At 44.7% G+C, this 15,963-nt stretch overlaps 1 protein-coding gene and 1 non-coding gene across 2 annotated transcripts in view; one reads left to right on the top strand and one right to left on the bottom strand.

Annotated features, from left to right (window-relative positions):
- The window catches only part of LOC135367540 (uncharacterized), a 34,946-nt gene extending 20,786 nt beyond the window's left edge, over positions 1 to 14,160 (top strand). Inside the window, exons 3-7 of the mRNA XM_064600834.1 lie at positions 3,784 to 3,976; positions 5,070 to 5,094; positions 5,318 to 5,415; positions 10,924 to 11,049; positions 13,985 to 14,160. Of these exons, the coding sequence (XP_064456904.1) occupies positions 3,784 to 3,976; positions 5,070 to 5,094; positions 5,318 to 5,415; positions 10,924 to 11,049; positions 13,985 to 14,118 (576 nt within the window). The 3' untranslated portion in view covers positions 14,119 to 14,160. The remainder of the gene's footprint in view (positions 1 to 3,783; positions 3,977 to 5,069; positions 5,095 to 5,317; positions 5,416 to 10,923; positions 11,050 to 13,984) is intronic.
- Trnaa-ggc (transfer RNA alanine (anticodon GGC)) lies at positions 11,126 to 11,198 on the bottom strand. Its single transcript has one exon. It is a non-coding gene; the product is annotated as a tRNA-Ala (tRNA).
- Positions 14,161 to 15,963: the final 1,803 nt, after the last annotated feature.

The raw sequence follows: 15,963 nt of genomic DNA, 5'->3' as shown, positions 1-15,963 counted from the left end.
GGCTACCAGGAAGGCATCGAATAAGAAACAGGTGACCGACAATTCTATCCACCTTTGAGTATATGTGTCCGCTCCTGTTCGCTGCTACGGTGTCGCTCCAATGGAGAAATGCAACACCCCGGTGTTCCGTAAACTTTTGTCCCAAGCTGTACCAGCGCTGAGCGATATCATCATTTATAGGCATTATTGCCGAACGTGGAATGGTGTGATGCTGACCTGTGAAGGTGAACAAGGAGGTACGAAAGTAACATGAAGGCTCGCGATAGCATTTCGAGATCTTCCGGTAGCGAGACAAGCTATGATGAAAAGCAAACTTTTGTGCTCACCAACATGAGGTTCAGTAGTTTAGGCGGGTGACTAATTAAAACAGCTCTTAAATTGATTGCTTTTGCTGCTTCAGTATATTATATTATGGCCATCTTTGCCCGGCACTCCGATGTCTGCAATGTCATTGTCGCATCTTTCATTTGGTTCAAAAGCGAATGCTGAAGCCAAAGTCATGGACGCCATTCTGCCGCACAAGCACATCGTAAACCGGAAACCATTACGCGTCTCAAGGACGGTAGCGGTTCACTGTAAACACCCGCTGCTTCTCCACCACGGTGTCTGTTCCACACTCACTGAGAACGGGGTGCAAGCGTCTCAACATAATCACTGGAGCGCTTTTCAACGTCGTTTGCCGCCGGTGGGCCTCGATACCGCCGGTTTGTTCAAACGCAGTCGCGGTCGCCATGCATCTCCACACTGAGCATGCGTACTCACAATCTTTGCCTGTCGTCTGCTACGTAACATCTTGTGTATATTCCCACGAGTTAGCAGTGTATGTGAAGACACGATGTTGAGCGTCAGCGATCACGTGACAGCAGAAAGCTATGACGTTTTTCGCATCTTCCGCTGTAGTATTGTGGGGGTATGTCGCTCCTGTGAATGCACGGCGAGTCGCGATTTCGATGGATTTTTTCTTCTTCCTCCTCCAAACCAAACTAAGCAAGGATAGTGTCATACTTTATCACATCGCCCGGAAATACTCGATATTTCATTCACCGCGCTCTTGCGGTGTAGCCTATTACCCTATTCGTCTTCCAACACAATGGGTTCCCTTTGTCTCGAGGGGATTGTGGCTGCACGAATGAAGCAGGACAAAAGCAGTTTGTGCGCGCATACACGCCGCTTGGACTGGTCATCAAGAGGACTGTGCTATGGTCCCCGAAATAGTCGCCTTTCCGTTCTCCTTTGTAGTTCGCTTCTCAGGTTGCGCTGCATTTTTTCATACACTGAAAGTCTTTCTTTTTTCCTTTTTGAAGGGGGAAAACTCGCCTGCCTCGGTACAACCACGCAGTGTCATTCTCAGTCGATAGGGATTGGCAGATCTATAAATTGGCGTTAACATAATAAGAAATTATCCTTCCGTTTTTTTTTTTGTTTTTTTTTGTTTTTTTTGTTTTTTATGTATAGGCAAACTCAAACATCGTTCCTGTCATACAAATGAGTGAGTGAGCGAAGGTCATGCGTTCGAATTCGTTAACAGAAAGAGAGAAAGAGAGAGAGAGAGAGAGAGAGAAATAAAAATAAAAAAGTTGAAAATAACAGCAATGGCAATCTAATGATGCTAGAGTACCGGCGACGATTTTAAAGGAGCATTAAAGTGTTATCTAACATGGCCAAAGAACTGCTGTCATCTTGTAAAGCAGTATGTGAAAAGCATCCCACAAAATATTTCTGTCCAAGTTGTTTCACCACGGTGCAATGAGGAGCGTCCTTACCACTTGCGCCACTTAGTGACGCGCGTGGTGGCGCTCATTACGTGCCTATCGTGAAGGCGAAGGAGGGTGTTTAGCGCACGGGAGGTTCGGGGAGCTATTGCAGGCGTCCCAATTTCGCTACGGTTGCACTAATTGTGGGAAAACTGTTTTTCGGTCGCCTAACATTCCATACTGACCAAAAACAGAAACAAAGTTGTGGGCCTCTAGACTGCTCCTTTAAACGTATAGTAAAGCGGCAGTTTATGTAGACAGCTTGTTGCTTGTAAGCACAGCGGAACAAGGTTACGAATACAAGGTCAGAGACAACGGCGGCCTCTAGTGGCAAATAATCCCCAATTCGTCAAGCAACAGTGATCGATGGTCCCGACTGACCTCCTGGCATACTGAGGGCTACGCAACCGACTTCTTTCGTTTCAGACACAGGGTTGTTCTCCGTAATGTTTTTTTTTACATTTTCTATAAAAAAAAGCTCTAAGCGCTGTCACGATGAAAATTGGGACCTAAGAGTGCTGTGGGCTCAGGTTATCGAATAGCTAAATCTTCTGTTTAAGTATTTAACTCATTTTTTAATGTTCTTTTTAAAACAGTCTGGAGGCGAAATTTTCAGCAATATTTGCTGAGTAATAGACTGTATTAGCACTGTGGTAACATATTAAAAATGCGATGACAATAAATATAGGGGCAGACATGAAACGGGTGCTGAAGTTGACCGGGAACGGGGTAGTTCACTGTCAAATTGTCCAAAGTCGTCGTTTTTAATATAAGAATAAATTGACCTCGTCAAACATAGGGGGCTTTCTTCGTTAGAGATTTTTTCTAATGAAAAGTTATCAGAGCAACATAGATGTGCTGCGTGACATATACGACCTGGCGGACATTCCCGCGAAGAAATGTGTAGCTTACTAGATGGACAGCATGTCCATAAATTAACAATTTAGTTAGGGTCTCTCTGACAAAAGTAAGGCTGCGGATGGGGCGCAATCCTCCTTAAAAGCCATTACAGTGTTTAAAAATGCCTGAGCGAGCGCGCCCGTTGCAATATACATTGCCGAATTTTGCTATGCAAATGAGCTGAACAAAAAAGTAGCGGCCTCCATGCTGATACAATTTAGAGTAATACGTTAGTAATCGGCGAACTGTGTGCGGCGAACATATCATTGTGCAGAGTGATACCTGTATGACTCTTGATTTGCGGAAAGCGCCGGGCGTACGCCTTTTTGTGACAATTTCATTTCTGCATAAGTGTCACAAAACGGCGTACGTCTCCCGTTTCCAACAAGTGAGAGGACAGAACGATGTCACTCGAGATGATGGTTGACTAGGAGTGTGCTATGGGTGAAGTTCATTTTAAGAGTGTTGGAGGCGGATATGTTATTAAGAAGAAAAAAAAAGAAATGGAAAGATCAGCCAGACGTGTTAATATTGCTTGGGGGAAGTGTGACCATGTGTCGTAAACTTCATCGGCAGCTGATGGTAATAATGCCGATACGACATCATAAAACATGGAAGAACTGATGTTCTGAGGCTGGAACAACTCTTCTGGAGGGCATTCTGTGCTATTCATCCGGCTTATATCGACGCCTTTTGTAACCATTGCATTCGCTTGGCCTTCTTCCGAGTGTATGTGACCTCTTTGTTACCTTCCTTTTCCTCTTTTCCCATGCCGTGTCACTATATGTACATGGTGTTCTGGTGGATAGTAAGCTTTGCTGGTTTGAGCCGTGCGTTCACGTCGTCCATCTGTGTGCACAGACTAAGGGTTTTAGATTACAGAGTTCAGTTGAGCTCGGGGTTTTCCTTCTGAACGGTTGTCCTGGCATTTACTGCAACCTTGCAACATGCTAAAACTCACCAATGCCATAAACGCGTTTGCGCCCGCGGTTACCGTGGCGCCATCTATCGTCCGCGCTGAGTTTTCGGCGCAGGAATTTTCGAGGCAGGTAGCTCAATAATGCTATCGCATTAAAACCACGCACATTAAAAAAAAAAAAAGTAAAGCTGATGACGTCTGACTCTGCAGGTGGTGACGGTAAACGGACAACGACTGGTGCGAGCGGACGTGAGCGGACCCAGGGGAAGCATCGTCCACGTACTCGGCGGTCCGCTGACTCCCTTGGCGGACCGTGACATCGGTACCACACTTACGGAATGTGACAAGTACGAGGGATTCCTCACCCTCGCTACGGGCACAGGCGTCGTAGACATCCTGAAAGGTACTTCCTATAGACATCTTCCCTGGCATTGAGATACGTGTAAAGAAATAAAAGTACAAAGTGTAAGAAAATATCGCTGTTCCACGGCGCAAAAAGGTAAACAAGCCTCGGTAGGTCAGTTAGTATAATGTGTCCGCCCACAGATACCGAGGTTATGGGTTCGATTTCGATTTACCTTCGCCTAGTTTTGTGGAGTGGCAGGAATGAAACGCATAGAAATTAAGACATATAGACGAAGGTTTCAGCACAGTACAGCAGATAGTTTGCTAGTAAACAATAGTTACGGTAATAATATAATGCGACATAGAGTGCCAAACGAGGTACCCATCCGAAAACAATAGACCTCTACCTGTTTGTAAACAAATGACGTCATAGTGTTCGACAGCGCCACGAGATTGGTAGAGTCGAACTACGTTCAAAGCTAGTGGCGAACAAGGTCGCGCCCGAAAGCCGCGGTCTTGAGGGGATTACGATGGTCTCTGAAAGGGACGCGACCTTCGGTCCTACTTTTCTTTCAGCGAACAACTTCCCACTCGTGGAACCCAGCTGTCCCCTTCTGATCTGTTTCGGTTTCAGTCTGTCTACCGACGTCATGATGACGTTTGTCTGGTAGAGGTCTATACCAATACGGAGCACGTATGTTAAGCACGACCAAATTACACCATAAAGTACATCATACTACGTGACTAAACGTTGATGATACACCATGATAACTATAAAAGTGACCCCCTTCGTCATAACCGTCCTCACTATAACACTATTTCAATAGGTATTTTCCGATGGTATACCGAAAGTAGTGTTTCAGCGCCTGGGGATTGGCGGTTTCGAGTCGATGAATAATAGAAAACAAAAGGCAAGGACACATAGGGGGTCGCATTGGATCGCTTTCTTCTCTCTTCTCTCTCTCTCTCTTTTGTACCACCACCTTCTCTCCCTTCCTTCCTTCCTTCACTCACCCCTCCTCTTTCTCTTGGCGCTCCGAGGCATGTGGCGCAGGCAAGGGGGGGATGGTCTCGGAGGTTCCTACCTCACCTCTTCCCAGAAGCCGTACCTTTGGCTGTGAGAGGGGTCCCGAATCCACGCTTCTGTCCAGTACAGGGAAGGCACAGGGAAGAGATGTGAGATGGGTTTGGTGGAATACTGAGAGGGAAAACGATGGTGAAATCCTCCTCCTCCTCCAAGCAAAGTTCCCGTAGAACCCCTCCTGAAATATTTATCTGGCTACACTACTGCACGGAGCCAGCGGTTTCGAGCTGGAAGACATCTGAGCTGATTCCGTGTCCTCTTGATGGCTGGGTCATGCAGATGACGTAAGCTGCGCCCCTTTTACCTTCTTTCCAGATGGGAGTCCACATTGTTTCTACCAAGCAACGATGCCTTGTCAAAAATTCCCAAGGAACAGCTGCAGGTGTACCAGAACAACGTCACCGCGCTCAAAGGTTTGTCACGGTGAAGGAAGAGAATACTCTTGTGTGCACACGAGAGCTGGGGAAATTATTTTTTTTTTTTTTGTGACGCATTATTATATTCGAGACAGTTTTGTAAAGTAATGTATTACTTTGACACAGCCGTGGACCAGACACAATGAAAATGTATTTAAATTACTCTAATATATAAATTAAATATAAAATAGTATTAATATAAAAAATAAGATTCTAAAATAGTTGTGTCAGAACGTGAAGCCACGAATTAGTGTTGCGATTTATACTGGATACTGAACGAAGAACGTAGTTAAGGATATAGATAGATACTGTATAAACGCTTCGAAAATAAAGTAACTAAAGTAGCACATACTTCAAAAAGTATGCAAGATACTTGAAGATACATTGTACAATAAGATAGGTAAGATGTATTGAAGATGTGATTAACCCGTTCTACAGGAGTTGCATTCCATGGTGTTCGTCAGTCATCCTTTCTCTCAGTCTTTGAAAATAACCTGCTTTATGAATAAGTTGTTGTCCTCCATGATGCACTGCGAAGAAGAAAAATGCTATGGGAAGCAATGGTACTTCTGAGGTACAGGGTACTGTTGTAGGATACTGGTACAGTATTCTGCTGTAAAACTGCAATGATATGTGAAGATCAACAGAGAAACAAAAAAGTAATTAGAGTATTGAGTGGAAAACACTGAAGGAAAACATTTGAAGTAGGACTACGAATACCTTCCGGAAAACGTACTGAACATGCTGAAATACAAACAAAGTTATTTAAGATAGAGTATACGAGTACTGTATTCAAGATACGTACAAGTTTGCTTTGGCAGACATCTTTCCAGAAGCCTCCAACACAAGCCTCCACAGCGTTTCGATCGTATATTCTGAACAAAGACTTGATGTGTCTTTTTACGTGCTGGTTTCAACTTACAACATTATCGCAAATACTAATTAGAGATCGTGCAAAATCACTACGTATGAACGATTTCGTCGAGCGATCAAAAGCTCTTCTATCATTTACATAAGCAAGCACAGACTAGTAATCAACATAAGATTAATCATAGGGCATAGAAAGGGTAGGTGCTCAAACACTTCATCTTGAACCCCTGTCGCCCCATCTTGGTGGCCTGGCCAATGCTTTTTTGTGACAATTAACATAACTGCGTAAATGTCACAAAAGGCGTATGCAAAAAAAACAGAAAAGAGAACAAATCGCAGATACGTTTTTTTTTATTCGTTAAAAAATTTTATTTAAAAAAAAGCTATGAGAGTGGCATAGTCGTTGCAACTACTATTTGTACTGAAGGAGTACTTAGTTATTAATAGTAGTTAGCACTTATTTGTACTTAGAGCGTAGGCCACAATACGCAAAGTTTAACTACGTCGCATTTGGAAAATAACACTGCCGACGGAATACGATTGATGAAGAAAGCCTATTTACGCAGCTTTATCATGTGTAGGTGAAATTCTAATTCGAAGAAGCTACTGCCGCTATTGCTGACCTCTGTTACCTGCCGATTTAGCGACCGTCTCGAAGAATGCGCACTCGTACGAGGCTTCTATTTATAACAGTTCCACCCTCCGTATATTCTGCCCAATTTATCACCGTCACTTATGCAAACGAAGCCACGAGAGGTTAACGCAGAGACGAGTCGCGTCGTCAGTGAAGGAAAAGTATCGCTCGTTAACTTTTCCGAACAGCCGTGCAAGGCTTGTCCCCATTTCGCCCAGTACGGGTCACAAAACGTGGAAGACAAAGCAGAACGTCAGAAAGAACGGCACAGTGGAGATTGTTGGATATACAAAACGGATGAATTGCACAATAGACGATTTTAGAAAAGCAAGCGCCACCTGTGGTACGCAAGGGCTCATGGGAACTTCGAGCGCCCTCAAACATTACGATACGGCCAGAGGCGGAGGCAGAAGAAGAACAACAACATTCCCAGTGTGCGCAGCCACAGCGTCAGCCGATATAAACCATATCCGAAGAGACGACGGAGCAGTGTCCCTCAAAGTTCCCATGCTGCCTTGCGCCACGCGCTTGATGGCGCGCGCGTCTTTTTAAAATCGTCTATTTGACTTCATCCACGCACTCATGCGCAGAATGTTTGATGCCCCTTTCTATTATTTCGTTAGGGGTGTGCGAGTACCAAAATTTATACCGCGAATTCTTGAAACTCGCCGCAAATAATTTTCGAATAGCTGAAACTCACTGGGAATCGAGTCGAATATTTGAAAACAAAGAATTCGAATGACTTACAAATATTTTCATCGAGTAAAAGAGGTGTGTGAATAGCAAAATTTCCATTGCGAATATAGTTTACAAGTACTTCACTTCCGCTGTGAATCGAATCCGAATAATTTCTTCAGACGGCGAATCGAATTCGCATAATCAGAAAATGCCCAAATTCTAATAATTTTCAATACCTCATGGTGAAATATTTTGTGGTGGTGTGCTCATTCGACGACGTTCTGCTCCAAACTTGCGAGGCTTTTCATGCAGCATATAGCATATCGTGAGAGAAAGGTCCCTCTGTCTTGTAGACAGCATTAGTGGGATGAACTGCACTGAAATTTAGTCAACGTGTTCCATGCAGCCTGAGTTATGTGCATCTCCTCCTTTCTATGTTTACATCATAGATTGAGAAGTTACCCGTCAAAAAGAACTCGTTACAAGTTAAGTTACCGTGTTCAAAAAATATAACTAAGTTAATAATGAAGTTCTTCATACTGAAATGTAACTCGCAGATACTGAGTTACTTAACAAAAGAACGAGTTACTTCCAAGTTACTTCGGACACAAAATAGCATTACGTATATAGTGCAGCGCGCGTGAACGGTTGAGTTAGCCCTTGAGTTGCCTGCAGAGGAGTGCAACACGCTTAGATCGTTTTTCGTTTATGTCCAAAAATAGACCTCTCCCTGTTTGTAAACAAATGACGTCATAGTGTTCGACAGCGCCAAAATTTGATGGAATTGAAGTACGCTCGAAGCTAGAGGTGAACAAGGTCGCGCCCGAAAGCCACGGTCCTGAGGGGATTACGATATGGTCCCTTAAAGGGACGCGACACTCGGTCCTATACTTTTCTTCCAATGGGAGGCAGCGAACAAGTGCCCGTTCGTGGAACCCAGCCCTCTCCTTCCGATTTGTTTCGGTTTCAGTCTGTCTACCAATGTCATGATGACGTTTCTCTGGTACAGGGTCTATTCGAACGCTTTGCATCTTATTCCCTGTGGTCGCACAGTAGTTCAGCTTCATTTCAGTGGCAGCGGTTCTTACTTCCTGAATAAAATACTGTCATTGATTGAATATCACGTCTTATGGCAAAAAAATGCCATGAAGGAACCGGAGAGAAAGCAAGAAAGTATGCGGACGTGAGTGAAAAGAGAGTTAAAAGTAACTTGGAACTTAACTTAAGTAACTTTGGCAAAGTTACCTGAAAAAGGAACGAGTGTCTCTGAAAGTTAAAACACCGCGCAAAGTACAGAATTAAGTTACAAGTTACAAAAAAAAAAGAAGCTTAGGTACGGGAACGAGTTCCTTGTAATGAGTTACCTCGAACACTGGTTTACATCGTGAATTTTTTTGTGAACACTTTTTTAGAAACTGCACATATCTCCATCTTTTACTGCACAGAACTCTAAAAGTTGGGTGTACATTTACGGGAACACAGAAGCACAGTGTTGACCATGAGGTCACGAAAGTTGTGGACTTTGGTGACAGGATATAGTAAACAGTGTAAGGCGGGCTTCACCTAACACTAAAGTGTATTGACGTGAAGCCCACTTGCTGACTGGAGCCGCACACCCAAAAGAACAATGGCGGTAATGTGAAGTTGGCTTTACCCACCCACCTGCAGAATGGCGGTAGCTATACCTTGCTTCAGTACTTTACCTAGCTTGAGTGTTTTATGTTTTTGTTGTTACTTTAGTCAAGTTGGCCTTGACTCAATTCTCTACGTTCGTCCTCAGTACTATTCGAAAAATATTCGAAAATTTTCGAATACTGAAAATAGGTTGCGAATACCATTCAAATAGCATCAGATATTCGCTTCAAATTCGACATTTCAAGTATGCCCTTTATCTTTGTGTGGGCAGAGAGGGTCTTCATAAAGATTTTCACGAAAGTCGTGTCGTTCAACTCAAGCGCATTGCGACGTGTTAAGGGAAGCCACGCGAAATGGATTGCAGCGATCTCGATAGCGTTCTTTCAGTTAAACAAAAACGAAATGCAGAAACCTACACTGAATATTTTTGTTTAGGTTTAATTTATACAAGCTTTCGAGTGTAGGTCCACGCTTCTTCAGGTACAAAGTGAGGTGGTGACACGCATAAGTATATATAGTATGGACACGTACACGACTAAACACAATGTTGTACAAAGAAGGGGAAAGGAGATATGGTGCCACATGTCTGTGTACTGCGACATGTGGCACCATATCTCCTTTCCCCTTCTTTGTACAACATTGTGTTTAGTCGTGTATATATCCATACTATATATACTTATGCCGTGAGAGCTGCTATGACGCCCCAACACTGTTTGCGGCGCATACCACAGGGTGGTGCAACGGCCGCCAGCTTCTTTCCTCAACATTAAGCAGCCGGAGGCATTTACTTCCTGGAAGTTTGGATACTCAATGTTGAAGTCGAATCCTTGTTTCGTATTCGGTGACTGCATGAAATAAATTGGAAGGCGATATGCGTAACAACTGCGCATAAAAACAGGACTTTTACTTGAGGAGAGGCCTTATCCGTTTTTGGATAAAAAGTTTCAAAACGGTTCAACTTTAACATGCAGTGACAGAACGCCGATGAGACAAAGACAAAACGAAACACATGAATCATCAAAGCTGCTATACAACCTAAGTGCTGTTTCGGTTTTACGTTAATCTCGGGATTAGTCGCGAAAAATTCCGAAATTCCGGGACTGTAAAAGCGGCCCGGGATATCCAAAACTACACCTAACCATGCATGGTTAGTTACTACTCTACAATTTCATCTCGCAAAGTGACAGCAAAAATTTGCCTTCTTAAGTCCACGTATTCCGCTTCTTTTTGTTTTTGAAAACATAGGAAGTCCTTCACCGTATAGGAACGGCACCAAATGTAGTCCATCAACCCTAACAGCGTTACTCCGCTTTGGAAATGATATCGCAGCGCCACCCAGCTTCGGTGTGGGCGCACTGCTTGTAGTTAACGTAACGTTACGCGGCTAAGTATTGCAGTCGCATTTGTGAATATGGCACAAGAAAAGATATGGGAGTTTTCGTTGATTTCGGTACTTTACCATTTCCACCACGAAAGTGGCGCTTCAACGCACTCTCGAATATGCAAGGGGTCCACTCTTTTTTTTTAACAGTCGAGAAGGTAAACGCAAAGACGAGTAACTTCCATCATGCACAAAAACGCTCGCGTCCTCCAGCCATGTTCCAGTAAACAACTTTGATACAAAAGTCCACGCAGATCACCGAGCTATACCGATGCGAACTGATGAATAAGCACGCATCTTGTTCCAGAGTTTCTGATGTACCACGTCGCCGAAGGTATCCATTACAGCCACGACCTCAGGGACGGCCAATACCTCAGGAGTCGACACAATGGCCACCCCGTACGCGTCAGTGTCAACTTGGATGGATGCAACAGTACGTACCTCTGCCATTACATGCATCACGCGTACTAAAGCCCCAACGATGAAAGATGAAAGTCACTGAAAAGGTTAGCTAGCTGTAGGGATCGAACCCACATCTTCTGGATTGCCGGTCCAGGGCTCTACCAATTGAGCTAAGCTAACACGCCTCTCCAGCGACTTTCGGGGTGCGTCATCTGAAGAAACGACAAACCAGCCACTCACTCTCACTCGCCCTCCTTTCACTCTTACATTTTTGCTCACTCATACGGACATTCATACGACGGAAATCGACGCAAGCGGCACCTGTTGAACAAGAGATAAACTGATGTTCTGAGGCTGGAACAACATAGAAGGGACAGACACAAACAAAGCCTCAAATTGCCTAAGAAAGATGTGGGTTCGATCCCTACAGCTAGCTAACCTTTTCAGTGACTTTCATCTTTCATCGTTGATTTCTTAGGCAATTTGAGGCTTTGTTTGTGTCTGTCCCTTCTATGTTGTTCCAGCCTCAGAACATCAGTTTATCTCTTGTTAAAGCCCCATATCGTCGCAAACACTCTTAAGGACAGAGCTTCATCGCGTAACACATCGTTCTATATCCTGCGATTTGTTGAAAACAGTAGGTGTACGACTTTTTGTGACACTTATGCGGTTATGTTGATTGTCACAAAGAGGTGCAGGTCCCGCCTGATAAGGGTAACATTCTGTTCAACGTTCGGCCATCAGCGTGTTTGGTGTTCAGTTCGGGTGGCCTTCAATGCCGTTTTAATGCGTTAGCGTTGGGAACGTCAACATGAAGAAAAGCTGTATGTATGTATGTGTATGAGATGGTGAAGCCTCACTGAGGCAGATGTATAAGTGGAGATGTAAAGGGGAGATAAGATGGTAAATAAAGGTAAATTATATGGAATTGCAGTAGTTGAAGGTAATTAAGAGTAAGAGCTGAAACTACTCAAGAGTAAGTAAAGCAACAAAGTTGAGTGTAAAGGTTATGAATATAAGATATATATAACTAAGAGAACGATTAAGTTACCGAATTACGACTAAAATACCGAAGGTGACCGCAGGTTACCAGACGTAATTACAGGTAATTAACGTCAATTAAAGGGAAACAGGGTAACTAAAGCAAGTAAACGTAATTAAAGGGAATTAAATGAAATTCAAGATTACCTCAGGTAAGCTCTGGTTACATTCGGTAATTAAAGGGTAACTGAGAGTAATTGAGGTTAATTAAAGGTTAATTAAATTGACTTACATATAGTAATTGAAAGTGTCGAACCGGAAGTCAAGTATAGACCGAAGGTAACAAACAAAAAGTGAGGTTAGACCGGAAGTCGAATTTCGACCGCAAGTAGATACCGGAAGTGAAGTACAGACGGGAAGTGGACAACCGGAAGTCGGCTTTAGACCGGAAGTGGATACCGGGAAGTCACGTGTACATCGGAAAAGGCACTTAATGCTCACGCATTTGTCTCGCACCACTAAATCGCCACACTGAATTTTTTATCCAGATTTGTTAAAAACGGGAGTCGTACGCCATGTTTTGGGCGCTTTGTTTTGCATTAATAAACGAGTTCAGAAAATCCTAGTGATGTGATGTGATGTGATGTGATGTGAATAAAGAAAAAAATGGGGATGTGAGTTTCGACGAAGTCAAACTGGCTACCCCAGTACACTTAATACAGAAAGTTCAATCCGATGATGAGATGATGAAAACGCAAAAGGATGATGTCCAGAGACGAACAGAGATGATAATGGAGTTCAACATGTAGGTCAAAAGTTCAAGAGCTGCGCCCAAGTTAGAGTAAAGTGGCGGAATCACCGGGGGCACTCACAGGACACATCACACATTCACCGTGTCATAGGATGTCCATAAGCCCGGTTGCATGCAAAAAGTCTTTCAAGTGCCCTTAGCGCCTTGTCGGACGAAGGAGGACCTAATAGTTTCGTGATGTCGAAGGCTCGGGAGTCCAAACGAGAGAGGCTTGTCTCTAATGCCCTTCGAGCATCGACGTACTTCTGACACCTGAGAAGGATGTGTTCTACATCCTCTACAACGCCACACTCACTACAGTTCGGAGAAAATCCTAGTGTTCTTTGCGCACGGATTGCATCCTGGGCAATTGCTGAGCGGGGAAACGGGAGAATAATCCTTCACAGTTCGCTTTCGCTGACCGTGGCACGTCGTGAACAATGCACCGGTAGGGGAGAAATCAGAACGGTTCTGAGGCCACCCGTTTCTTTCGTATTAGTAAACCCCCACAGTTTAAAAGTGGCGCTAAGCACTCTGGGATTTTCTGAACTCGTCTATTGCCTAAAAAAGGCACTTCGACGACGCAAGAGAGAACGGAACGAATGGCCGACTCTGGAGGTGTCCGTTATGTGGCGAGGCTGTGTTCGACAGTGTACATCTGTTTAGGACGCCTCGCATTAATCTTATAACGATCAGTTTCCTCGAACGAGAATTAAGTGATAATGCTGCCATTGTCTGCGCTGGTTTGACATAAACTCTGTGAAATGCTGAAGGTCGGCGAGAATGACGCTGAAACAACTCATTTGTGGAACGCGTGGGGCGTACACCCTTTTGTGACAATTATCGTACACTCTTAAAAATGAGTTTCACCGCATAGCACGCTCCTAGCCAACCATTATCTCGAATGATATCGTTATCTGCCCTGATTTGTTGAAAACGGGAGGAGTATGCCTTTTTTGTGACAATTATGAACAGCATAAGTGTCACAAAAAAGGCGTACGCCTCCCGTTTTCAACAAATCAGGGCAGATAACAATATCATTCGAGATTATGGTTGGCTAGGAGCGTGCTATGCGGTGAAACTCATTTTTAAGAGTGTAACTGCCAGAAATGTCACAAAAATGTGTTCCCTCCCTCGCGAACACCACCCTCTCCGCAGATTATAATTTGAGTGACGCAATTCATTGCTGTTTCAGGACGTCTATACGAAGCGAACAACTCACCCCTTTACCGAGCCGACATTCCAGCGTCGAACGGTGTGATTCATGTCATCGACTGGGTATTACTACCGGAGGATCATAACTGGTGCCACGGAGTGATTCTACCTTAAGTGTGCCTCACCGAACTGTAATTTATGTCGTCCGCAATTCATGATCACGTGCCGTCCACCTCGTGACAGAAACAAGAACTGAGGGGTCGTCTCCATGAAGATGTTTCGGGGAACAGCACTATATTCCGTTTGCACCTCAAAGAGACACTAAAGTGAGGAAACTTCTCCTCGCGAAATGAAAGGTGTCGTTACCTTGAGACCAACATAGAAGGAACGAGTTTCGTCTGTTGTGTCGATCGTAATTTCTGAGCGAAAGAAACCGCAATATGAACACCACCTATAGACAGAGAAAGACTGCTTACTCGTCGGTGGTGGTGGTGGTGGTGGTGATAGGGCTTGCCGTTGTCGGCCTCACGTATGTGGGCAACGTCACGACTCACGCCCTGGGGGAATGTGCGTCCCGGGCCGACTTCTAAGGGAACTGTGCCGACATATGTCTGAAAGCGTCTGAGGAAAACCCAGGAAAAACCCCAGACAGCACAGCCGGCACCGGCTTACTCGTCGACGTGACGCAATACCTAAGAGTCAGCCAATCAGGATCGTGTGTTTCAACGGCCGTAGCCAATCGCGAACGGGCTTTCAGCGTCGTAGCCATGTACACGAGCCACCACAAGCGGCAAGGGCAGCCATTGTCGTCTGCGAGTAGGGAACGTTCCCGGGTATTAAATGGGAAGACAAATTCAAGTGCAAAACAGTTCCATATTTTTTTCGCAAAACTGGCTTTCTGGAAAGCGTGTTGCATTTTTAGTCCACAGGTTCCAATAAACCTGTACCCGAGAAACGTCATCATGACGTTGGTAGACAGACTGAAACCGAAACAGATCGGAAGGGGAAGAGCTGGGTTCCACGAATGGGCATTTGTTCGCTGCCTCCTATTGAAAGAAAACTAGGACCGAAGGTCGCGTCCCTTTCAGAGACCATCGTAATCCCCTCAAGACCGTGGCTTTCGTGCGCGACCTTGTTCGCCACTAGCTTTGAACGTAGTTCAACTCTACCAAATAGACGAGTTCAGAAAATCCCAGTGCTCTTTGCGAACGCATTGCATCCTGGGTGCTTACTGAGTGGGGGAACGAAGAACAATCCTTCACATTTCGCTTTCGCTGACCTTGACACGTCGTGGACAATGGACCGGTAGGGGAGAAATCCAAACTGTTTGGAGGCCACCCATTTCTTTCGGATTACTAAACTCCCACAGTTCAAAGTGATGCTAAGCACTCTGGGATTTTCTGAACTCGTCTATTGGTATCGCTGTCGAACACTGTGACGTCATTTGTTTACAAACCGGTAGAGGTCTATTTGCGAAGTGAGCTACAATCATTGGTGAATCCTTATATTCGAAGAACTGCGGATCGCGCTAGCAGGCGTACTCTGACCTTATGCGTTCACATAGCGAAGGAAGGAGAGGAGGCCCTCTCTGTCTAGGTGGCGTTGCCCCTCCCCCATTACACACTTCCCCTCTTCCTCCTCCGTCTCAGGAAGCGCGACAATGCGGAGAGCGATTGGTCTCCTCAAACGGTCGCCCGCGATGATTGGACAAATCGTTTGAGGAGACCAATGAGAGACTTCTCCGCATTGTCGGCCTCCTTGAGATGGAGAGAGAGAAGGACAGTATAAATTCGCGGTTTCTTTCGCTCATAAAGCACGAGCGACGCAACGGACGCATCGCATTCCTTTTAAGTTGGTCTCAAGGTAATGGCACGCTTCATTTTGCAAGGAGGAATTTCTGTATCTTAGTGCTTCTCTGGTTCTGTTCTTCTCTCAGGGGAGTGGGACGTCCCTCAGCACAGGGGAGAGGGCAAAGGTGAAGCTCAAAGGATCGGCACATTTCATTTCATTACATTACAT

This window comes from Ornithodoros turicata, chromosome 8 (genome assembly GCF_037126465.1).
Source record: "Ornithodoros turicata isolate Travis chromosome 8, ASM3712646v1, whole genome shotgun sequence".
NCBI lineage: Eukaryota > Metazoa > Arthropoda > Arachnida > Ixodida > Argasidae > Ornithodoros > Ornithodoros turicata.
This window is presented reverse-complemented; position numbering and strand designations above follow the sequence as displayed.